This window comes from Cyprinus carpio, chromosome A6 (assembly GCF_018340385.1).
Source record: "Cyprinus carpio isolate SPL01 chromosome A6, ASM1834038v1, whole genome shotgun sequence".
Taxonomy (NCBI): Eukaryota; Metazoa; Chordata; class Actinopteri; order Cypriniformes; family Cyprinidae; genus Cyprinus; species Cyprinus carpio.
The window spans coordinates 11,856,373-11,882,498 of record NC_056577.1 but is presented as its reverse complement, the minus strand read 5'-3'; the positions used below and the strand labels follow the sequence as shown (position 1 = coordinate 11,882,498).

At 35.7% G+C, this 26,126-nt stretch overlaps 2 protein-coding genes across 10 annotated transcripts in view; one reads left to right on the top strand and one right to left on the bottom strand.

Moving 5' to 3' along the window:
- LOC109092399 (myotubularin-related protein 14-like) overlaps window positions 1-16,399 on the top strand; it is a 31,930-nt gene extending 15,531 nt beyond the window's left edge. For 3 of the 9 annotated variants that reach the window (XM_042758061.1, XM_042758062.1, XM_042758060.1), the window contains exons 6-20: window positions 1,099-1,159; window positions 1,370-1,492; window positions 1,989-2,062; window positions 2,188-2,258; window positions 2,427-2,501; window positions 2,999-3,065; window positions 3,160-3,245; window positions 3,394-3,470; window positions 4,684-4,720; window positions 4,943-5,013; window positions 6,283-6,341; window positions 6,662-6,794; window positions 7,175-7,351; window positions 7,575-7,733; window positions 10,245-12,962. In XM_042758061.1, coding sequence (XP_042613995.1) covers window positions 1,099-1,159; window positions 1,370-1,492; window positions 1,989-2,062; window positions 2,188-2,258; window positions 2,427-2,501; window positions 2,999-3,065; window positions 3,160-3,245; window positions 3,394-3,470; window positions 4,684-4,720; window positions 4,943-5,013; window positions 6,283-6,341; window positions 6,662-6,794; window positions 7,175-7,351; window positions 7,575-7,733; window positions 10,245-10,479 — 1,505 coding nt within the window. In that variant the 3' untranslated portion in view covers window positions 10,480-12,962. Of the gene's footprint in view, window positions 1-1,098; window positions 1,160-1,369; window positions 1,493-1,988; window positions 2,063-2,187; window positions 2,259-2,426; window positions 2,502-2,998; window positions 3,066-3,159; window positions 3,246-3,393; window positions 3,471-4,683; window positions 4,721-4,942; window positions 5,014-6,282; window positions 6,342-6,661; window positions 6,795-7,174; window positions 7,352-7,574; window positions 7,734-10,244; window positions 12,964-12,998 lie in introns of those variants that run through there. The other 6 variants (XM_042758064.1, XM_019106187.2, XM_019106185.2 and 3 more) reach the window with 5 other exon arrangements.
- A 1,360-nt stretch (window positions 16,400-17,759) lies between these two features.
- Window positions 17,760-25,448, bottom strand: LOC109092063 (GTP-binding protein Rheb-like). The gene is made up of 8 exons (XM_042758065.1): window positions 25,104-25,448; window positions 23,275-23,346; window positions 22,316-22,383; window positions 22,139-22,221; window positions 20,456-20,512; window positions 20,318-20,365; window positions 19,441-19,522; window positions 17,760-19,249 (listed from the first exon to the last, which is right to left on the bottom strand). Exons 1-8 carry the CDS (start codon window positions 25,153-25,155, stop codon window positions 19,157-19,159), a joined length of 555 nt encoding a protein of 184 aa, XP_042613999.1. The 5' UTR covers window positions 25,156-25,448; the 3' UTR covers window positions 17,760-19,156.
- Between the last annotated feature and the right edge of the window lie 678 nt (window positions 25,449-26,126).

Genomic DNA, 26,126 nt, shown 5'->3' with positions numbered 1-26,126 from the left:
AAAAAGTAGAACAGACAGAATGTGTTCTGTTTGATTGATTCCTTAGAAGTTTATAGTTATATGCCAACAAATAAATAGGGACAATTGCCTATAATGGAGTATAATCTCCCCCCTCAATCACCATTTACACCCATTTAAGTTTGTTATTCAGAATCCAGTGGTCTATTTGTGATCTGGTCCTGGTGTACTTTATTTTAATTTAGAATCAGAAACTGAACTTGCCCCTGCTGGACAGGAACTCATTTGGACAGTCAGTAAAAACTATTGATCCACCACTGGTGAACAGGACAGAGTCATAGGTTTGTGGACTTATGTAAGCCTTGAGGCCAAAAGACATCCATGGTCAACGGGAAAAATCATTTTTCTCAAATAAATGTACACAAGACTGTTCATATTGTTCCATTCCTCTCCTTTATTATCATGATTGCCTAGATGATTGGCTTTAGCAGTCACACTTAAGGTTTATGAGACGATAATATCAAACATGCTTGACATAGGCTCAGATCGAGTCACTGAACCACCTCAAACACCTACTTGGCTATGGTCCGGATTTTTTGGCATAGACCTCAATTATCTGTCTCTGACAGCAAAACCCAGATAAAAATCATGCAGTAAAGGCACAGCTTCCGTCACTTAAACTTAACTGTTAAAAAAATTATAGAGATAAAGACTCATATGTACATGCATTAAAGCAGGGGTGTCCAATCTTGCTTGTGACATGCCAATGTCCTGCAAAGTTTAGCTCCTACTTCCCCCAGCACACCTGCCTGAAAGTTTCTAGTAAGCCTGAAGACTTTAAATAGCTGGTTCAGGTGTGCTTAGTTAGGGTTGGAGCTAAACTCTGCAGGACGGTGACCCTCCAGGAGCAGGATTGGACACCCCTGCATTACAAGATAGAATTTAAGATTGTATCGTTAATTGGTTAAACTACATCCATTGATTATACCTTGAAGAGATTTTTGTAACATTTCTATCACATGGTCTGAACTTCTCAAGCTACTAACATTTACTAAGAGAGCTAAAACTGTGGGGCAGTTTAGATGTAGCTCTGGACATTACTTGTTGGATTGCATTAGGTTTAATCTCAAACTATTGCAGGGGGTTCAGATGACACCTTTGGTGATGCTGAAGAGGTTCTGGAGGATGACTGTGCAGTTGGGTAAGATAAACTGGCAAGGAGCACAATTTTACAAGGAGCCAAATGTTTCAATTATATAGACAGTTGTAAACATAGATCAGTATTTTAACAGTGGTTCTGGCATGCTCCTGGAAATTGTGACAGAACTGATTTTGTGTGTTTTGTAAGAAAATATTTGTCTTCTAATCATCTTTTCACCTCTTATTCTGGTCTTTCTTTGTCACTTTACAGGAATAATGATTCACAGTTGTTTGATAAGGTTAGGGGCTCTGACATTAAGCTGTTGAAGTACTTGTCTGTACGCTACATCTGTGACCTCATGGTAGAGAAAAAGAAGGTCAAGTTTGGCCTCAAGTGAGTGAACTTTCTGTTGCGTTCATGTTAGAATGCTTTTTTTAACTATGACATAATGTTTAGTAAATTATGTGTCATAAATAATAATATTAAGCTCTGGCTTTGACACCCCAAACCAGAGCAAATTTTCAGGATCCAAAATAAAGACCAGACAGTCTTTATTTTTAATTCTAAATTTGTTATACATTGATGTGCACCTTTCTCTTTTTGGCTTTGATTGTTGATGTACATATATGTGCGCTTACTCAGGGAAGTCTCTAAAGATTAACAACAATAGCTGGCTCTCAGATTTTGGACAGATTTGTTATTCTGTGGTCTTTACGATTTTCAAATGTGTCTTCATACTAACATGTTTTAAACTACATTGAAGAAGTTAATTTCAGACCCTGGCACAGTGTTTATTATGACGTGACTTTGTTGACTTACATTTTGTTCATATGTCTATGAGACACCTTTCTCAATGATCTCTTTCTGTCTTTACAATTTTGTGCTTCAGTGTGACTTCCTCAGAAAAGGTGGATAAGGCCCACCGTTATGCTGACTTTACCCTACTCTCTGTGCCTTATCCAGGTGTAGATCTTCTTTATGCTGATTTAATTTCAAGAAACACTTTCTGTTCTGTTCTATTTATTCTATGGTATAAGTAATTGTAACACTGTGGTTGTAGTTTAAGTTGTTTCATGTGCTTTTTTCAGGATGTGAATTCTTCAGGGAATATAAAGACAGAGATTACACAGCAGAAGGGCTTGTCTTCAACTGGAATCAGGTCCATACCAAGCACAAACAGAAGAAAGATATTGCTTTATTAAAGTCACTTTCATATCTCTGCATGTTAGGCTGAGTTGTTGTTTGGCCAGAGAGGTTTAACAGAAACAGTTTCATTAAGATGCATTTGATTTTTCACTTACCATCACTTTTGGTTGTGTGTGTTTAGGACTATGTGGATGCTCCTTTGACAATCCCTGATTTCTTTACTAGAAACCTCAACATCAACTGGAGTGAATATCGGGTAAGCAGAGCCTCTTTTACATTTTCTTTTAGATAGACAGGGGTTGACTGGGTTTAAGCAAATGGCACAAGCTGGATCTAAAAACTCATGTTGGCGTCGCATTAAAAATATGTTGAAGCAGACTACACTACCTGCAATATGTCTCCATCTTTTTAGATAATTTGAGATTAAATTGGTAGCCTTTTTGTCAAACGTAATTAATAATTGATGTCAAGGCACAGACCTTGCTGTTCTAAAGATATGATGTATAAGGATATATAAAAATGTATTCCTGGTGTGAGACTACTACACTGACCAGTAGCTTTTGGGTGTCTTCACAAAATTAAATGAAAAAATATTTATCACTGTTCATTAGTAGACACAATAAACAGTGTAGTTTGATGGTTAATACACTAACAAAAGTTAATAAAGAATGCTGGATGTTGATCCACAGACTCAGATTATGTTTGTATACTTATGTTCTTGAATTTGTTAATTGCTGTCGTCTTCTTTTTCAGTCATGGGACCTGGTGCAGCAGACTCAGAACTACCTGAAACTGCTTTTACACATCATCAACTCTGATGGTAAATTACTGCACTTTCACAAACATTTTCGCCGAACTATAGAACAGGTTTTACTTGTCTGTATAATTTTGGATAACTATTTTGTGGCCTGCAGATGAGAACGGTTTACTGGTGCACTGTATATCAGGCTGGGACAGGACACCTCTCTTTGTATCCCTGCTCAGACTTTCTTTGTGGGCGGTAAATATTCATTCCTCTGTCTCTCATTACATATGTCCTCATTTTATGTCTTTATTCACTCCACCTTGCTAAATATCTTCATTTCTTCTCCCTCCCCCTTTCCTTTCTTTACCTTTCTTTGTGTTGAATTCATTTTGCATTTTTATAGGACCGTGCAGTTCATGCCAGTCTAGAGCCGTCTGAGATCCTTTACCTGACTATCGCATATGACTGGTTTCTTTTTGGGTTAGTCTTATTCCTGTTTCACCTTAACATCTATGTCTAGGAATGTACCAATATTAAAAGTTTGGCACATAACAATAAGCTGATAATTATTTTCATGTTATGGCAGATATTAAAAATGGTTATTTTCTCTAAAAATAAAAATGTTTATAAAATAAATCACACATAGTAACATTTCAAGGTAACATTACTAAATTACTGAACTTACCTCATTGTATGCATGAACACATTGACTCTGCTATAATCAAATGCACACAACTAACACTGCTTGGAGCACAGATGTACCTAAAGAGAGCTATACATTAACATATTAACATTCTCATTCATCCCTTGGCACTTATTTGCCTGGCACATGCAGCTCAAGTAGTATGTCACCAGCAGTATGCCATGTGACTTAATAAACTACAATAGCTTTTGTAGGAAACCCAGAAAGCTACCGGGCACCATGTGCCCCCCCTTTTTTGGTCATGCTCATCAAGGCTGCATTTATTTTTTTTAGGGTCAGTACATTTGTGTTCTTTCCTTTTTTGAAAGAAACTAAAACTTTTATTCAGCAAAGATGCGTTAAATTGTTAAGAAGTAATAGCAAAGATTGATATTGTTAGAAAATATTTATATTTTGAATAAATTGTTCTTTTTAACTTTAAAAAATTGGCAGCACAACTGTTGCCAACATTGATAATTCTAATAATAAATCAGCATATTAGAATGATTTCTTAAAGATCATGTGACACTTTATACTGGAGTAATGGCTGATGGAAATTCAGCTTTGCATCACAGAAATAAATTATATTTTAAAGGATATTAAAATAGAAACCATTATTTTATATTATAATACCATTTTGCAAGATTACTGTTTTTTTCTTTTCTGTATTTTTGATCAAATAAATGCAGCCTTGATGAGCATAAGAAACTTCTTTAAAAAAAATTACAAGTCTTACTGATCCCAAACTTTGACCGGTAGTGTGTGTGTGTGTGTGTGTGTGTATACAGTATATATGTATGTATGTATGTTTGTATGTATGTTGTTAACTTTACTCAAAGAGACTTTCACATTTTGTTCTACAACATAAATATACAAATGTTTGCTAGGTAGTCTGAAGGGTGAAAAAAGAAAAATATGTATGCAGGAAGTGATGTTTGATCTGCCATCATTAGGCAACAACAAAAGAATATTCTTATTCTCTAAATTTTTCATTTTTGTCCTTTTCCATAGTCACATGTTGCCTGATCGGCTCTCTAAGGGGGAGGAGGTGAGACCACATATTTAATATCTATGACAAGAACATTTGTTACTTTTGAATGGAATACAATTTAAGTGATTTAAATAGTAATTATTATTTAATGCACCCCCCAACCAGATTGTTCATGTGTCAGTGCCTGCCTCAGCCTTGTATAGCGGATGATTTGTATGTTTATTGCACATAAAATGTTTTATATAAAATCAGTTTGATTTTTGATATTTTCTCTCCTAGATTTTCTTTTTCTGCTTCAATTTTCTGAAGCATATTGTTTGTGACACATTTTCAGTCATAAAAAAACAAAGGTAAGCTAGCTGACCTAAATACAAGAATCATCTTTGTGTCTCATGAGTATGTGTAAAATAAAATAATTTGATAGTCTTTAAATAGTCTTTGAACCCAATTAGTATCAAGAAGATTTTTTTTTTTCTGTTATTTTAAACATGCAAAAATTGTCCTGTGTTCCTATTTTGGCCATATTAAGCTGCAGCAATTTTACATTTTTCATTAAATTCTGTTACAGGGCCATTGGTTTACTTATTTGATTCTTGTAGGTCTCTGGAAAATGTGGGGGGTGGGGTGATCATCCACTGGAAATTTTTTACATCCGATCAAATGGTTTTATATACTGCAGAGGATCTTTTGCCTCAAGAACCAGTGGTGCTGGAAGATTATTATAGTCCATAGATCGATAATTATCAAATACATGTTGAACTTTAAATTCGCCATGACTTCTAAATGACTATCAGTCATTATAAGCATCGCCTAATGACCCCAAACTTCTATAACATATGAACAAAATACCCTGTCTGTATCTCTGAATCAAATGGCTGTATGGATTTCTTTTTCTGTGATAGGTTTTCACCATTTTAGGTTAGATGAATTAAATTAAAAATCGAATTCCTCACAGATTATTTATTTGATTGGTATGAATTTTTGTATGTATTGTCTAAAGACAAACACAGCAAAGGTTTCATTTAGCAGTAACCAGTTCCAATTAAATTTCAGTAAATTTTTTTACTCAAAACAATCACCAAATTCCACTAATAGGGCAGGCTGTAAGCTCAACATCTTCATAGGTTCTGAGAGAGTTTCATTGAGGAAAGTTTGAAATACTAAATTTTGGTGACAAATGTATTTTGTTCTGCTAAATTTCTTAGGTAACACTTCATTTCGATAGTCCACTTTAGACATTCTACTAACAATAAGTAACTTTGCAACTATATGTCAACTAGCAGTTAGTAGAGTATTAGTAGACTGTCTGCTTAATATCTTCTAACACTTTTTTTTGTCAACTATACTAACCCTAAACCTACCCCTAACACTAACCCTAAACCTACCCTAACAGTCTACTCTGAGAGTTAGTAGACATGTAGTTGCAAATTGATGAGAATTAGTTGACATGTAGTTGACATGTAGTTACAAAGTTACTTATAGTTTTTTCGGGTTTTTAGTTGGTATATTGTTATAAAGTGTAACCATTTCTTAGTGCCCTTGGACCCAGATATTTGCAGCTTTTGACTGTATTAATGTCTGTTTTTTCTGTTTTGTTTGTATTATTATTACTGTAACAGAAGAAAAAATTCTCAGTTCAAAGATGCTGACTTCACAGTCGATGACATCTTCCAGTTAAGTAAGTTCTGTTTTTATTTTTCTCTCTCTCTAAATCTGTGCCATTTTTTAGAATGAACTTTTATTATAATTTGCAATTCGGTCAATATTCTGACTACAGTAGTCAAGCAGCAGATCTCAAACCTTTGTGCTAATGATTATAAGATCTTACAAGTTATACAAAACCAATTGGATGTGATCCATCTGGATCTCATGGTTGCCCCTGTAGGGGCTTTTAAATAGACTTAAAGATTTTACACAACATGACTTGCTGTTTAATGGTATCTTTCTTTCTTTCTTTCTTACTTTTTTATTATTTCTTTCCGTCTCTGTCTCTCTCAGAGTCCAGAGATCGGGGTAGTGTGACAAGTTTGAGCAGTGATTTCTCTCTCATCACAGAAGATACATCTGCTCCCTCCGGTCTACATGCAGAAGCCACAGACCTGACTACCAGTGGACCACAGATTTCTAATGTGTAAGGCTTACAAAATAAGAAGTAAAAGAGCACCTTTGATTACACCTTATTACTATGAATGCACTTGCACCTGTGTAAGACCAGTACATGTTACTGGCAGGATCAGTCAGTTAGCCAGACGGAGACTGTGGTTACACATGAGTCTCATGCCCACTGGCCAATCATAAGATAAACGCGAGCTGTCCTCTGTAGGTCTGCTTCGCTCGGCTGAGGAAGAACAGCACTCAGATACTATCAACATGTATATCTCTAACCACAGAAAGTGGAGAAAATATATTAGCGCACCATGTTATTATTTCAGTTCCTTTTTCACGTGTTAATATGTGAATACAATTTTTTCACTTGACAATTGCTGCTTTAAATGTTGTTGACTTATTTAGTGTTTATCACAGGAGGAAAGGCATGCCATTGTCTTCTCATTCTGTGCATTGGAAACGACAGATTCCTTCAGAGGAGCGAATGCCTAATGTAAAGTCCTCAAGCTCCTCCTCATCCAACCACTCAGATCAAAATGTTACATGGACAGGAAGTACCCCATTAGCTGTACCAGGAAGAAGGTGAGCACTTGCAGAGTTTATTTTGTAGTGCTTTTGTCTGTTTAGTGATCATGATAAGAGATACTTAGGTTGACATTTTTCGACAAGTACACACTTCACTAATAGTTTTCAGTACAGAAGAACCCAAGCTTGCTATTATATCTGAGCCTAAATTTTGTTATTGGACCAACCATGACATGTCTTCTCTAACATTTTTTTCTTGCTCTGATACTTTGAATCTCAGGCCAATAGTGGAATATGCTCGGCCAGGCTCCTCGATGTCCACAGATTATGGCAGTTGGCAAATTGTCTCAGGATGTGGGAGCATCCATGATCTTCCCCCAGTGCCCTCAGAGTCTCCTCTGCCATTCAGCTTCCAGGATGAGGGTCCCAGCGGACGAATGTGAGTCTCATACACAATCCAACTTCACCTAAACTTATTCACTGTACTCTTGTAATTTGACAATAAAGTCGTAAAATTGAGACTGAATGAGTAATATTGTTTTTATAATAGTCATGATTATCACAATAAGAATAGGCTGCATTCAAAGGAATAGGCAGCAGCTTCATCACTGCAACATGTGAAGAATTTTGTTAAATCCAAAACAATTCTTGTTTTTCATCAGCACCATGCTATTATTAGTATTCACACTGATACATGACATAAACACGACGTTTACATAGTTAACTCCTTTTATTCTCGTCTCCAGCAGCATGAACACGCATCCGCCATCATCGTCCCTCACACACACACAGAACACCTGCGCACACACATGTGCATCACTACATGCTGAGGAGATTAACATGTTAACAATCTCCCATATATTTTTCCTTTAAACAAAAAAATAAGAAAACATATAACAAGAGCCTAAGTAACCATAACATAATCTCCCATTATTTTTCCTTTAAACAAAAAAAATAAGAAAATATATAACAAGGGCCTAAGTAACCATAACAGAACTTAGCAATCACAACAAAACAGTTGTTACATGTGCAATTGAAAGTGTACAGACCTTACTAATATACCCTCCTCATTTATATATATCTTTATTAGCCTTTGAGTGCTTTCAATTGCACCATAGTCCTTCACTGAGTATTTTCAATAACATGAGAGCAGATGCTCCTTTTTTTGTAAGACAGTCAGCTAGTTGATATTTTGTGTCCGACCAGAGTACCTTCTTTATTTTTTTACTCTGTATAAGCTCCTTTATACTGCTCATTTCCAGTTTAAGTCATTTCTCAGAGACCTGTTTTTGTAGACTTGAGAGCATCAAACAGAGAGTGATTGTCCGTCACACAGACCAATGGGGAAGCATTCAGCTAAGCATTTCCAGTTGTAAGCTCAGAAAAGAGGGTAGCCAAAAAGATAGCATTAATTATTCCATCTGACAGGGCTCACCACACTTCTAAGTTTCTTAGATTGCCAATAGAGAGGAGAAAATTTCCCTCCTTCTCCAATGAGACCAATCAATATTCCTCCTTGAGTGCCCCCATTAGCGAGATTTCCAAGGGAAGCATTACTGAAAACCAAAAAATTCAGATTTAACCTTTCTTATGACCTTATTTGTCTCATGAATAGATTGGACTATAGTGTATTTTATATTTGATGCTAATCTGCTTACACTAAACATAATTTCTGGTCTGGCTTGTTTCGCAGCCCACAGTATCTGTCATATTTTTGACCTAAGCTGCTCTTTTTCAATCTCATTAAGGGAGGCATCTATTTGCACTGCATGTGTTGCTAGCAGGCAGATTGGCTGTAAGTTTTCAATGTAACCATTCTGATGTACATGAACTACACCATTAGTAGTAGCAAAGTTCATTCCCACATAGCAGAAATTTTCATGTTCCTCACGTCCAACATAGAACGCAGACTTCAGTATAGGAATCACATCTGTTGAGATGTTTGGTGAGCCTACCCAAAGAAAATCATCAATGTGACAAGCAAGTACTCCAGTAACCTTACACTGTTCATCCAACCAATAAGATACTGCTGGGTCTACTTGGTATATTTTACCACCTGTACTCAGCATGATTTCTTTCAATTTGTTGTACCAATACAGTGATGCATCAGCAAGGCCGTAAACACACTTCTTTAATTTCCATAGAATGTTTTCCTTCCCTGCTTCAGCAGGAGGTCGAACATAGATTTCTCTGGAGAACTGCATGCCCTGTAAGAAAGCAGATTCAATGTCCATTGAATGAAATTGCCACTTGTTTTGACAAATTACTGTTAATAATAGCCTAAGAGACTCAGAAGCACAGGTTGGAGAATCTTTCTGCAGTTTGTGAATGTTTAGCTTTTCAAAACTTCTGGCTACGAGCCGTGCTTTAGGCTCAATGCCACTGGGAGTTTCTTTGAGACTACAGACCCATCTGGTAGAGACCCATACATCATCAACATCCTCAGAAACACTGTACCACTTCATGATTTCATCCTGCTTAGATGCATCGAATGAAATGTATTTTGTTATCAACACATCTGTCTCCCTATCAGTTGGTTCAATGTTAAGATTATCAACACATGACATATCCACTGGCCCCTTTTGCCCATCTCTCATGTTGCAGATTAAACCAGTTTTTGTATTTTCCAGAAATTTTGCCTGCTCTACCTAAAACCTTGGCTCTCTGTAGACCACTACCATCCTGTTTCATAAATGTTACAGTCTGTCCTTTTTTTATCTTTACACCAGCAGAAGAGACAGGGTCACCACAAACATTATGATCTGTTTCCGTATGTGTCATAATAGGATGAACCACTTCTCCTGTATTTACCTTCCTGACACTGATGTTTTCCTGTTCACTGTCTGTGTGTTCTTCACGATCTGAGCTTTTTTAAGCTGCCCTTTTCACTAGCTGTCTGGCTGTTGTTTGCTCATCCTGAGGCTCCTGATCCTGTGTGTTTATTTTACAGAGCCTGGATTGATGTACTCTATAACAAGAGTCCCCCCATCTCTTACAAACACAACAGCTCCATCCTGACCAATAACTACCCCTGGTCCCTTCCACTCAGGACACTGTACTCCTTTGTAATATACCTTGTCTCCCGTCACATACATGTCATCTGTGGGCCTGAGCTGCTTACATATTGCCCTTCTTATCCGCTCAGAAGACTCTGCTTCTGTGAATGTTTTCCTAGAAGCATGTAAAGCAGAAATGTGTTCTACCATTCTAGCACTCATAGTAGTACCTTCCAAGGCAGGTTGATTATCAACTAACACAGAAGAAAGGTTAGGATTCTGTCCAAACACCAATTGATATGGACTGTTACCATGGACACTCAACATACTGTTCTTAGCCGTGAAGGCCCAATCAAGGGCAGTGCGCCAGTCACATCCATTTTCTCGTCTGAGCTTCTGGATGATCTCAGTAAGCATTTGGTTATGTCTCTCAAGTAGTCTGTTGCTCCAAGGACTATATCCTGCTGTGTTTGTCTCGATGATAAAGTTTTCAGCCATGTCTCTGATCTCTGTTGTTGTTGAATTTGCCTCCATTGTCACCGTAAATCCTCTGGGGGGGCGCCATGGACACTAATCCAAGTGTGAATGAATGAAGGAGTTCTTCATTTTCAGTGTTTCCAGCACTGAACCGTGTAAAGTGATCGATAATGTGAAGATACCACACACCTGGTTCTAACTCATGCAGATCCATCCATATACTCCGAAGCTAAGGGTAACCTGTTTGACCTCCAGGATTATGTCTTTTTGCATATTTCATTCATTTACGATTTGTAAAATATTAGGCATTCTTTGTCCTTATTTCCTGAACTGTGAATGAGTTTTTGTAGCCAGTCTGTCGACGTGTGACCAAACTGCTTATGGAGCTTCAGAATGATTCTGCGTTTCTCATCTGTAGACATATTTTCTGTCATTGTTAGGACCTCCTCTTCATTTTGACTTATTTTAGCTTCTTTGTCTCTGATATCTACACAGTAATGTCCTGAACTGGTAAATTCAAGGGGAATGGATTGTTTGAACATTACTGCACTGTCCTTTCATAAGCTCAAAATGGTCCCTGCTCTCTTCAGGGACATTTTACTCAGCAGTTACTCAGCAGAAGTGGAATGTCAACCTTGACAACTTCAGTTTCAATTTGGCATTTTGTCAGTCCTATTTTAGCTGGTAGTTTCAAATTTCTTGTGGAATATACCAAATTCCCATCTCCAAACCGAAATAGTCTGCAATTTGGAGTTTCTGTTTTCATTAGCTGATTCATTTGATCTTCGGTGAGGCCAATATAATTTTCCAGCCATTTCTCCCCACACACAGTATGGGTACAAGCTGTGTCAATAATCACTGATCCCAATGATTCAGTCATGAATATCTCAGCGTCTGACATAGAGGTCTTTGTAAACGATGTAATGTTGCATCTTCAGTTATTCGTACTTGTTCAGTTTTCTTATGAGGACCGTCTTTAGCCCAATGAAATGTACACTGGCAAAAAGCACATCTGGATCTCTTACCAAACTTATCCAGTGGATTAGTCCATGGTAATGGTTGCTTTGGCTGCCCACTTTGTGACATTGCATTCCGTTTCCCTCTTCCTTGAGGTCTTTGTTCTGTGAAAAATGCCGCATCCTGATTCACTTGTATTCCATTTGATGAGCCTTTCGTTTTCCCTCCGAAAATCCTTTTGAGAGCCGACCACATGGAGGACAACTTTTAACTCAGTGCAGGCCATCAATGCTAGCTGTCAGTTTTTTCATCAAGGTAAGCCGTCTAAAAGCTTAAAAGCAAACACCCTATTAGGAAGTGTCATATTATACCTTTTCATCCTGTTGTATCGCTGTTCGAAGTCAATTATGTAGTCCGCCATGGAAACTAAAATGTTTTTCGTTATGCCATCAAAAAAAAAGAAAAAAAAAAAGAATAGGCTTCATACGTGCAACCCTTTTCCTCCTTTAGGAACACACCGTCATTAACGTTGTCATACCGTTATCACTGTCCAAATCCTCCGCAGGTATTTCCATCACTGTTTCACGAGATCTCCCCTCAAGCCCCAAAGCAACCGCAAGAGCTTGTTTCCTTTTGTCGAGGTCTGTAACCCTTGTCCAGATATTAATTTCATTTTTCCAGCACTCGTATGATCTGGCTTCATCAAACTTTGGAGAAACTTTATAACTAGTTATCATTCTTCACACCCATCCTCCGCTACCATGATACACGAAATAAACACAACGTTTACATAGTTAACTCCTTTTATTCTTGACTTCAGCAGCATTAACACAAATCCGCCATCATCCTCCCTGCCTCCCACACACACACACACACACACACACACACACACACACACACAGAGAACATGCCCGGGCACACACGTGCTTTTCTCCCTCTCACCCAGAAGCACTATGTGCAGAAGGAGATTAACATGTTAACACACACACATCAGTAGGAAACTGAATTTATTCCAGAGAAAGAACCAGAAAGACTTTCCAGAAATTGCCCCTTTTGTGCAATCTTAAACTGTTCCAGTGGTCACCATTTAATTTAAAATTTTCTCATATTATGATCAGATTTTTTAAATATTACTTTTTTAAAACCAGAAATACATCTGTTATGATCATTTATGATACTGTAAGGTCTAAAGGAAGGCACAAAAAATTTGGTGATTAAGTGAAGCGAGAAAATATGACAATACTTTTTTTTTGTCTTTTCTTTTTTATTTCTAGGTGCACATTTGTACCTGACAGGCAAGTGAGGTTGGAGGCAGTGAGGGAGTTGTTCCTTGCAGCCTATAGCTCTACAGTAGGACTCAAGTCATCATCTCCAAGCCCCTCTGGTGCCATCTCAGGCCTGCTGGAGCAGTTTGCCCGTGGTGTTGGCCTTCGTGGCACTAATGCCATTATCTGAGACTTCCATTGTTGTACCCATAATTTTCACTCGATTTTTACACACCCACAGGACTTTTCATGTCATCTTTTTTTTCTCCTCTGCATCTTAATGTTGCACCATATCTACCACATCAGGAGTACCTGATTTATTGGTGAAGCTGTACAGTGTATTTCATCCCCTTTTCCATCTCTCACCCCCTAGCAGCTCCTCTCTTCTCTTCTCACGCTTATTGTCTGCTCCCACTTATTCCAGTGTAATCATCTTCCTGCAAAAAAAGAGTGCCAAATCTAAATACAGGGCTACATTAAACTGACTGTTTTTTCTTTTGCTTTATGTTCTCTACAGAGCAAATAATACAGTACATCCATTTGTTTTCTGATTTAGATTTAATTTTTGCTGTCTTTCGTCTTTCTCTTACTTGTTTGTACTGTAATTGGGAAGAATAGAGAGAGGAAGGAAAGGGAAAATTATCAAAAAAATTAAAAATGCTTAAAATTATACTTCTTGGAACATAAAGGTGATTGTAATTGAGGAAAATGATTTATTCACCCATTTTAATGGCTTGTTTTATTTTAGTTGCTGACTGTGTTATACACTTAAAAGACATTTCTCTTGAAATGGTTTTAGTGATTAACTGCTTTTTAGACCTTAAGGATTTGAAATAAGCCTAAAGACAGTCAGTTGTTTTGTGGTAGTTTTAGAAATGACAAGAGTTTGGACAGTGGTAATGTAAGACAATTTCATTGTTCTTTTAATTGACACTTTTTAAAATTATTTAATGTGAGTGAGTGTTATGAATTCAATTCACTTTTGTTGTCTCTAGATTCTTTTTAAACTGCATCACTCAAGTATATAAAACTGTAAAGTTTAATTTAATCAGAGCTAATCTATACAGAACAGCATATAGTCCATGTCCTGCACTCATTTTTACTTGTCGTTTTGTCATTTTATATATACCATTTTTTTTTTTTTTTTTTTTTTTTTTTTTTACTTTTTACTTCTGAATGATTTAGGGTAAATGCTTCAGAATAACTGATTTGCCTTGGCAGTATATACTGATGAATGGTTATAAGGTTACACTTGAATTCAAGGCTTGAAAACGTGGAATTTGTAGTATTTTGGACATAACGCCATTGTGGCCTTGTTACCTTAGGGCCTTTTATTGTGCCTTTTGTTCTTAAGGAGAAACAATTCTGTTTTCATGCACAGCTGTAATATCTTGCTTTTAGATTTAAAACCATACCTTGCTATATACATGTTTCTCTTTTTGTTAGCTTATGACAGAACCAGTGTGTACTGTAGCAGCTTCCAGTGTTGGGCAAAATTCAGACTTAAATTCAGACTATACAAACTCCTTGTCAATTCATGTTTGATTTTTGGAATCAAGCACAAAAGTTGCAGATCTGTTAATAAGTACATTTAATTGGCTAACATACCAATGATAATTTTATGTTTTAGTGTTTCAATACAATACAAATGCCTGTAACTCGTTTATACATTATGTGGCACTGTTAAGTTGATAATTTCAGGGTTATGGTTGCTTGCAAATTTTCATGCCATTGTCCCAAAGCAATGCTTTACATGCTTTTTTGACATCTTGCCATCATTTTTTTTTTTTTTTTTTTTTTTGACGTGTTATGTGAGAACAGTTTATTCAAAAACCTGAATGGTCATGTGAATGGTTTGATGTATCAACAAGCTTTTATAATTTTTGGTCAGCATGGACTAAAGATGGTCTGAGTCAAATTTAATGAAGATCTGATAAACACCTTAGGAGGAGTACCCAAACACGCTCTATTAAACTAAGCAAAAAGAAACCCAGGGGTTCTACCCCCAGAGATCATCATGCCTCTACACTGTTAGTGTACCACCATCACCAAAATAATGTACATTTACAGAAAGAAAAACCTCACCTAAAAATGGTTCTACTAAAAACTACTTTTATTTTATTTTGATAAGTATGGGTTGGTCAAGTAATGCACCCTGGTTCCCTCAACAAAAGCCAGTAGGAATTTTGCCTTTTGGATTATTGTAGATAATAAGCTCTGCAACCAACAAAAGCTTGATTCTTATATCTTTTGCAATCACAATATTCCTCACAAATTAAGACAATTTTTATGATTTATACATTTTAAAACCTGAATGCAACTGCCAGAAGTAAAGACCAAAAGTTTGGCTATAAATAAAGCCAATTTTTACATGACTTAAATGTCATCACCACTAAGCTTCTGACAAATATTCCAGTCTTTATTAAAAATGTAAAAGTTGAAAAGTTGAGCATAAACACAAAAAGGCTGTAAAAGCGAGTACATTTGTTTTCCTGTTTGCCATGATTGTGTTTGATGTCCCCAACAACTTCTTTAGTTCTATTTAGCCACTGCTTTTTTTTTTTTTAAAGAGACTAAAGCTTAAAAAAAAAACTCATGATTGTGGTATTGATGTATTTTATGTTGTAGAATACAACATTAAAATATCTGTTAACCACATACCTTAATTAATTTCTGGGATTTAAGACTCATTCCTGCTGCACTCCATAGGTGATGAGTAGTGGAATCAAATTTATGATAATTTTGATGATATTTTCTGGTATCTGTTTGATGGTCAATTTTGTCAGAAACACATTTGTCCTTCACATGCTGCTGTATTTTAACTTCTGGTCCTTGAACACTTCAAAACTGAAGTCTTAAAATTACCCTTTCTAAACTGTAATTTATCCATTATGATGGAAATAACAATGAAAAAAAAACTTTGTTGAGGAATTTAAAAACATTTGTAGTACAATTATGATAAATATAAAAATAAAAAAAATTGAGTAATTTTTAATAGGCCATGTGGTGCGACAATCCTAAACTGCATTCTTATTTGCATCATCCCTTCTTGTTGAAGTTCACTGCACTTGACTAAAGGCATTTATTTGAACACACTGTTGCTTCATCAACCACAGACAAAATTTTAGTTATACATGCTACTGGAGTTGGGGGCATGATGTATGTCAGGGGTACTTGTTTTTATTAAACATTAATGTAATCTGTCATATCCAAAAGGCCTAAATTGAGTGATAATTGCCTGTTGTGATTTTAATATGAAAATAACATGATTTGGTTATACTGAATGTGTATTCTTACGTGACCTATAATCATAATAGTTGTATTATAACTGTTGCATCACATCTACTTAGCCATGAATGAAGCACACCAGGAACTAATTAAACTCAATAAAAACACTGGAGTCTCACTAACTTTTCTCTGTTTATTTTAACCTATTAGCAGGTCTGGATTGATGTGCAATCACTGGTGGGTAAATTATTGTCGCTACTTCTTGTAATGCACTGATGAAGCCTTGGTCCCTATATTTTACAGACACTCACAACACATTACCTCACTGTTATGCACATTAACTTGAGGGAACCCACCTTTATTGTGTATCATGGAGCTACTGCATGACCTCCTTACTTTGGGGAGAGGTGTATTTGCTGTATTGGAATAATCCAAAACATAATTTTATTAATTGATATGAAGGAAAAGCACACAGAATGAGCGTAAGAGTTCACATAATTAACATCGGCAGCTTTCTTATACCTGCAAAGGCTGCTTGTGTAAACAAAGACCAGTTTCCATTACCTAAATGTGTCCACCTTAATCACCTCAAGTCTTTTCAGCATAGAGGCGGTGTCTGGCCTGGTCACCTTTGTCAACACACTTTAAGATTCCTAGAAAGAAGCGCAACAACATCTGAGGTATGGACACTGTTTCAAGTTAACTCAAAAACCATTTCAGCTATTAAATGCAAACTATCATAATTCCCTTGGTTTTCTCTATTATGCTAAAGATTAGTTGTGGGAATGGGTTTTAGAGCTCCTCAGTGTAACAGTCAACCAGAAGAATGGTGAGGAGTAGGATTTCGGCACCAGCAATACTCGCCATGCAGGGCAGAGGCAGTCTCATAGACACATTTATTCCAAGGCTTGTGTTTCACTGCATAGTCGCAATGTAAATTAAACATCTAAAATCACCGCTATACTTTATATAGTGCACAATTTGAGGTAACAGCCATTTGCAGTAGTTTCCAAGACCATAGTGAATATTATCAAGTATGCTCATTCAATCCCATAATGCACCTCTATAATGAGAATTTTTACTAATTAGGAGATTCCATCATTACCTTGCAAATCCCAGATTATGACATAGAGGGAACCCACAATGGAATCAAACATCTGGACATGAACCCATTTAACCCCAAAATTTTTCTAAACATGAAAACATCCAAAAGCTGTCATTGTTAACCCTTTGAAATTATTTAAAAATAAATAAAAATATTGTGAAAAGTATGTGAAAAATTGTGTTTTATGGTTGGTCACAATTGTGAACAGTGGGATAGAAGTTATTACTCCAACTGTGTGCCATCAACAGAACTTCTATGTTTGATAAGTTATTAAAAGGTGTGACTAGTTAGTCAATCTCGCCAAAGATTTCTTGTACTGGTGGTTAAGCAGCAAGTTGCATAAAATGAAAATGCATTGCCCTGATTGACTATTTCAACTGTGATGTGAGAAACCCGACTAAATTTTGAAAGTTAAAAACAAACACAACACATTAACACATTCTTTAAATGTTTATTTTTTCCACATACAAAAAATCCATATACAGAAGTCCCTAAAATTATCATGAAGGTTGTCGAAATTATAAAAATGAAAAAACCTGGTACCCTGAACTACACAGGAAAATGAGGTCGCCAGATTTTAAAGGACCATTGGACTTCAGTAGTGCTGATTCAATGTAGTAAGGGTCAGGACATTTCTGGTAGTATTTGTATCATGGTGCTATTTAATAATCGCTAAGGGGTTACTGAATAGGAAGCAGGGAGGATGATGCAAAAGACATTACAACTGCATTGGAACAATTATTTTTTTTTTTTTGGTAGCCGGTGTATTCTCAGTCTAAACTGCTCTACAGAGGTATTGTTTGTGACCCTGCTTTTAAGTAAAGATTAAGCTCATATGACTCCACAGGGAAAAATTGTTGATGAAGAATGGACTGATCCTTGGTAACAATGCAAATATTAGACTTAGCTCTCACAAATGGTCTGTATGAAGCTCAGATTCATACTAAAATGGTGCATTTTTCTTACAAACACTTTTATATACCATTTAAAGATTTATGTTCACAGTGGCATAAAATGCATGTAGGGCATTGTTACAGGTAACCAAACTCATTTCTGAATCAAAACAAAACACTTCCAACAAATGAAAAAAGGCTGAATCTCACAAATAGAATTCTAACAAAGTATTAAAGATCTCATGTTTACTTTATACTGAAGGTTTAGAAAGAATACAGTTCTTGTAGTCACTTGATTGTGTATAAAACCACCAGCGGGAACAGTGGCTCTTTTTAGGGTGCCGTTTACATCCTCTTATATATATACACACACCCACACTGTTCACATATTCCACTAGGAACAGGAAAGAAGGAGCACAGCACTCAGTTGTTAATATGTGCAGTCTCAATGACAGTCTCTGTATAAACAATTTAAATGGACTACTGATACACATTTTAATTCTGCTGGTTACTCAAAACAAGTAAAATTAGTAAATATTTGTCAGAGGGAGAGCAAAAAATAAAATAAAATAAAAATAAGAGCAACTGTGAACTGCTAATTTGAGATAGTAGATTTCAAACAGGTTAGTACCTGTCAGATTAAACATTAAATGTCACTCAACAAAGCTGAAAGTAACAGAGATGGGACTTTTTTTTTTCCAGTAAAACCTTTTACAGTAATTTCAGCCTCAAATGGTATTAACATTTAATTGCCAATACTGAATATGTAATTTTTTAAGAATGTTTGCTGACATTGGTTTTGAACAGAAGTGATCTGCTTAAATATCTGACTGCATTTGGAAATAATTCATCAGGAGAGGACCCGTTACTGAACTGCTCCATTATAATTCATGGCATGGTGATGTGTCTCTTAACTTCAGCATGTGAGATTACTGCATGCCTTACATCACAGCACACTTCTTCTCCTCTGATGGGGCGTTTCCATCAACTTTTTCCATTTCCAGAATAATCCTCTTGAAAACCTCTACAGCTGTCTGTAAAATGAATGTTCTTTTACAAATGAAGAACATATACACAAATGTCCATACTATACAAAAAAGGAAAATGTGTATTGCAGAAAGGTATATAACATGTTTTGTAAACAACTGTAAAGTAAGCAAAAGTTCCTCAATTATAAAAAAAAAAAAAAAAAAAAAAAAAAAAAAAAAAAGAAAAACAAAGTTACCTGATTTTCCTTAGCAGATGACTCCATAAAAGCGGCACCCCAAGAATCAGCTAGCTTCTTGCCCTCTTCCGGTTTAATCACTCTAAATAGAGAGAGAGAGAGAGAGAGAGAGAGAGAGAGAGAGAGAGAGAGAGGAAATGCTGTGCGTTCCAACTTTTTGTACAATTTTATGGTCTGAAATGTATTGAGGATATAACTCATATTGTTGCTGTATTGTATTATGTATTATATATATATATATATATATATATATATATATATATATATATATATATATATATATATATATATATATATATATACATATATATATATACACACACACACACATATATTACAGACAAAAGCACCGAAAGGCATTAAATCACATTGATGAATGTTAATAAGTTAGACTGTAAAGGCCAAATTAAATTTCCTAAATTAATTGCCACTTTTAGTATATGCAAGCATGTTTACCACAGAAAACACATTGGTCTAATAAATATTGAAATTTGTTTTAAAACTGTCAAGAACATCTGATGTTGAATGTTGTCCAAATTAGACAAACACCCTTTGAACTATAATACGTTGTAAGAACCTTTAAAAAGTAATTCAAAATGACTGAAGCGCAATTCGGCCTGGGTAAAATTGGTGTCCATATAATAAGTCCCATGTCAAAAAATGTAAAAGGCTTTATTATAGTGCCACCTGTCAGACTGCTGCATATATGTATGCCTAAATAGTAGGAGGATTTGGGACAATTCAACCATGTTTATGTGATGTACTGATTCTAAGAAATGTTCCCTAAATAAGTATAAAGTAATATTAAAAATAAAAATAAAACAACATCATCGCCTGGTCTCTAAAAATATGCAAAAGGGGAATAGTATATGCTTACCTTTCCATGTGAAGGTCTTTTTTGTTTCCAACTAGAACAGTAGGTACCCTGGGTAAATATGCAATATTTATGGCTACATGTTTTATGACCTTATGTAATATTTTATACCATATATTCTAAAGAGTAAACCACACTTACTGTATCTTTCCAACCATATCAAGAAGCTTGTCGTGTAGAACCTGCACAACTTCAAAACTGAAAACAGAGTGGATTGTTTACATTTTATTAGTCTCTGAAAAGCATTCAGATCAGTCTTTAAGCTTACTCAGAAGAAAAATAACCCATATCAGAATATGAGGTTAAAAAAGGTCCTTCTCAGCCAATATTGAGAGTGTCACTAGTGTTATAGTATATCCAATAGTTTTGACAAATATCAAATATTAGAAAAGATAAATTCAGTGTTTCATACACAGTGTTTTACTGGGGAAACTGAAGCCTGTCTAGAACATGCCCTGTGTTCCCACACACTTATGTACTAGAAAAGGTGATATATGTGTTGTTTAAGTGACTACATAACCAGTTCAAAAACAAATATGATGCATCACATTGTTTGTGTAAGCAGCACTTCTGCTTTATGCTGTTCACAGATACCGGGAGTCATTCCTGTGTACCACCAGGTCTGCCGGTAAACTGTCGGTACTCTCTTCTGTACTTGCTTAAGAGAAACTGAAACTGAACATGCAGACTCAACCTCTCTCACGCAATTTAACATATTAGGACCTCCAGAGTAATGGAATGGAATGTTATTACACTTCTCAGTAAGACAACCATAAGGCCAGGGTGGAATCGATTTTTCCAGCCCAGAACACTGGTCAGTAATCTGCACTAGAACCATTATGGCAGGAAAGGGGCTTGTCAGTGCTCATGGTTTCAGCATGATGTATTTATATCCATAGTAAAGCTATAGTGTAGTAGTATTTATAGCAAGCCAAATCATGTGGCAGCTGTAGTTGCAACAAAAAACAGGAAATGTTTAGTAATTAGATTATATAAATTTTGAATTAGCTGCCTTGTTGTTGTGCACATGGGCTGACATACCTCTATATTGGTAAACTGGAGTGCATTAAATCACTCACAGAGTGGCTCACACTCCACTTACACTCGAGTAAGTGCGATTAAAAGTACTATAAGCTATGTTTATGAATTAGTATTGGAAAAATGATCCTACTCTCTATAAGACTCATTGAAATAACTGTAGTTTATATACAAGAAGCTGGAAGCTGAAATTATGACTGATCTGGAATGGTTTTTTATAAATTTGGAGGGTGCAAAATAGTTAAGACATTATGTCTATCAACAATGGCACTGAAAATGATTTGCTCCAGTATGGCTGTCAATTTAAGAAATTACCAAAGATGATGATGAGAAAAAAAAAATCTGATCAAAAAATACCAACATTTTAAAGTTCGAAAGAGTACAAAGATAACCAAGTAAAGTATTACAAATCAGTTGTAGACTAGTAGTACGCATGCATACAAGCTCGTGGTCAATGGAGTATACTCAAAAATGATAGAACTGCGTGTGTGATGTAAGAGCAGGCAGAAAAACAAATCATAACCCAGGTAAAAGTCAGAATACTGAAGAAAACAAAAGATGCACAAAAAACAGCAAGGTGTATATAGACGAGTCCAAGAATTAAAAACAACATTAACAAAAGAGAGATTACACAAGCATGCAAGTTTGTTTATTTACATTAACCTAAGAAAATCAAAACAGACCAAACATTTAAACAGTCCAGTTGTATGACCAAAGGAAGAAAACAACAACAACAACAAAATGATAATAAGAAGCAAGTAAGAAAAAAAAAAAAAAAAACCTGACCTTTTCATTGAAGTGACAGAATACACCAGAACGTAACCATGAATATCCATAGAATGAGACTGGGGGAAAATGGAATACTCATCCTAAACAGAAAGGGGGAGGGGGACAACCGGTATGAAAAATGATGGAGTAAAAAAAAAAGGATTTTTACAGAAAGGTGGGGTGGGGTGTTCTTACCTGTCCAGCAGTGTCGACTAACTGGAGATTGAAATCCTGGCCATTCACAGACACCATTTTATTAAAAGCTTAAAGGCAAACAGAAATTGAATTGAGGATTTCAGAACCTTCAAAAGGTATTTTTGGAGCAACAATGTTTTAATACAATTTCTACTATGGCTGTAGAGATCAAACAGCACACAACCAGGAATTGAAAACTGAATTAAGAATTCAGAACAACAGAATTCAGAAATATATACATGATATGAAATTTTGTTTTCAAGTTTCCCATTTAGTTTACATGACAAGTGTCACTATATAGTTGTCATTACTGATCACTTGATGAAAATAAAAATATGTTGGCAACACTGATAACACAATTTGAATAACTTCTGAATTCAAATTTCATTAACATTCGTACGATTCTAACAGTACATGACTAATTTCTATTTGAACAACTAATGATCTGTTAAACATTACGTTAAAATGTTTGTTAATGAATGATTAACATTATTACATAAGCTATATACTAGAGATAAATGTATAGTATTCACATGTACACTCAATTTTATTTACCGAAACATTAAAATAAATTGTATATTTAACATTAAATTTAACATTTATGCTAAACTGGAAGATAAATACAAGAAAATAATAAAAAGTGGAAATGAATAATAAACGAAACTGGTTAAACTATGTTGTTATACAGATTACAAGACACACAAGGCTCAGTTCACAAGCAAAAAGGCACAGGTTTCCCCACAGGAGTGCCAATGAGTCAATGTTCAGAAACAGCCCTGTCCACTCTCATACTTTGTACAACGCAGTTTGATGCTTCTACATTTTAAAATGGTCTTAAAACTTAGTAGCATATACTAATTGCTAGCCACTACATGTATTGTCCCATTATGGCATTTAAGAATCATGCAGGCTAAGAATGCAAGTAAAACAGCTTATCAATAAAGTATTCCAGTACTCACTGTTTTCAATAGTAGGGTCATAGGAATCTACAAATTGTCCTTCTACAAACTGTATCGTGAGGGAGGATTTTCCTGTAGTAAAATAATTCAAAATGATTATTAAAGCAGTGTTCAAGGATAATTAGTAACAAAAATGTGCCATCTATTATAAGGGTGTTGAATGTACAATGATAATCAAACTATTATTTTATTATAATGGGAATAAAAATGATAACTGAAGTAGCAGAAAGGTGTTGAGAAAGCTGCTGACTGATCAAGCCACACATGTAAATGCAGGTAAAGAACATGCCACTAACAAAACGCATGTAAATGTGTAATACACTGTGTTAAACCTTTTCCTCTTTTTTTTTTTATTACTTTTGCAACTTCTGCCCAGTTTGTAAAGGTTTCTCCGTCACTTTCATGGGTACGTTAAACATGACACTAAGGTCTGATACACAGCATAATGCACTGTAAAATTACACAGTTTGAAACTTATTACAATTTTTATGATTCGATTAAGCTGACATACAGATAATAGAGATTAGAGAATAAGCTGCCATTTCCTTGTTCTAGAGAAACTGGGCAGAAGGATTTTTATTTTTATTTTATTTTTAAATAAACCCATTAATTTTAATGGATATAACTAACTGTTTACTGTTTCTCATATTACCAAAATGTGTACATCTACAATCTAGTTGAATGATAGCTGGTAACAGTAGAAATATAGCTTGATATATAGCTTGCAATCTGTAAATTTGCAGACCTAAAGGCACCAGTCAGCAAACAATACCACAAGATCTGCCACTTCAGAAGGCAACACATCAAATATGCAAGGATTTCAAAGGCCCGCCAGGTGTGCAAGATAAAGTTATACACAGGTTTATGTTCATCCACAAATATACACCTCCCTAATTAAATAAAATAAAAACATTTTAACTGAACTAGGGCAACTTATATATATATAGTGCTTCCATCAATATAGATTTACACTGTATTGTTGCAACTTAAAATGTATTTTTGAGATACTGATTTCTAAAAAAGGTATAGTAAGAATCCTTCAAATTTTCTATTTTTTTTTTTTTAATTTAATATCAGCCATCATATTACGCTCACCTTTGACGATGACAAAAAAAACTTTTACTACACACCAGCAGATAATGAAACTAAACTTACATATATATTGAAATAGACTGGTATAGTAACATGTTAAAACTCATATATATTCTTTGTTTTCGTGCATGTCAATTTCACGAAAGCGGCACAGTAAAAAAAGTCCAATTCGAGCTCGAATCATTCTCTATCGTTTCAAAATCATTATGGGGTCTTAAAGTGTTCATTAAACTACAATCACATTTAACGTACCCTTGAAAATGACCGAGAATGAGCAATGTAAAGCCCTTAATGGACTCATTTAAAGTGGAACAGAAAGTGGCAGTAACTGGCTAATAACTAGCTTAAAAGGAACTGCAATGCGTTAGAAATCACTTTTGAGACATAGCAAGATGTTACTAGGATAGCCCAATTGATAATATTCGATTTTTGACTGACAAAAGATTGAAAATGATCGCGTGTGATCCTCGTGTGATGAGATCTGCACGTTGCTAATTCCTGCCAGCACCATGTGCTTCTCCATTATTTTTCCAAATGCTGGTGCCCTGTTTGAAGTGTATTGTCAGTGTCGAAATAAATTAGTAAATTAACTTAACAAAGTGGCTGGAAAACAGAGAACAGCTGACATTAAATGTACCAACGTTATACAGCTGTAAGAACTCTGCTAACTTAGCGACTACCTAACATCAAATACTTCCTACTGAAAAAAAAAATATAACGTTATATCAAAGACTCACCAACTGAACGATACCCCAATACAGCAATCTTTCTGTATTTCGGTTGAGGCATTCTTTGAGAATAACCTTTGAACGTCGAAACCAAAGAACTGGAGGCTAAGAAAGAAATAGTTTATCAAACATTAGAGGTCTATCACGTGATAACAACAAACTTTTCCACGCCCTTCAGAAAGAACTTCATCATAAAATCTGTCGCATAAAATTAAACTTTACAGTTTGTGTACGTCGTACAGCCAAAAATATTTTTTCTTTGGAAGTAAAACTTTAAGTGTGCAGTGACGTCTTAAAACTACGACGAATGAACGAAAATGCTTATTCACTGCAGTAACGTGTCTTCTACTTCTAGCTTATATTGCGGTTGGCAATCAACTGTTGGTGCATTTTCGCCACCTACTGGGATGGAGTGTTAAGCGTTACTGTAGAAGGAAAAAAAGCTATATTCTGCAATGCAAAGTTCTTTTAAATATATATAAATTAATAATTTCTACCGGGTCCACATGTCATGAAAAATATCATTACAGGATTGCAAATAAGCATATAAGTTTGAACAGAACAAAAATAATAATAAACAGTTTCTGGCACTTTTGGATCATTTATTTAAGAGACAACATGACGTGTAGAGGCCAAGTATGGTAACCCATACCTGGAATTTTTCTCTGCATTTAACCCCCATCCAAGTGCGTACACACACAGCAGTGAGTAGTGAGCACACACACACACACACACACACACACACACACACATTCGGCACCTCAGCTGTGGGTATTGAGGGTGGGAGAGGGTATGTGAGGGTGTTCATTCTCTCCACCCACAAATATTTCCTGCTAACACTGGGAATGGGAGGAACAAGTCTGACTCTCCAACAATTAGGCCACAACTGCCCACCTCCAGTTTGTCATGAATGACTGTGCAGAGTGTGGTGTCAAGCTGAGTGCTGATTACCTTGATGCCGCCAGATCAGAGTGGCATTATCCGAAAAAATTGCAGATGGTTGAGGCAGACCGGAAGCTGAGGCATAACCTA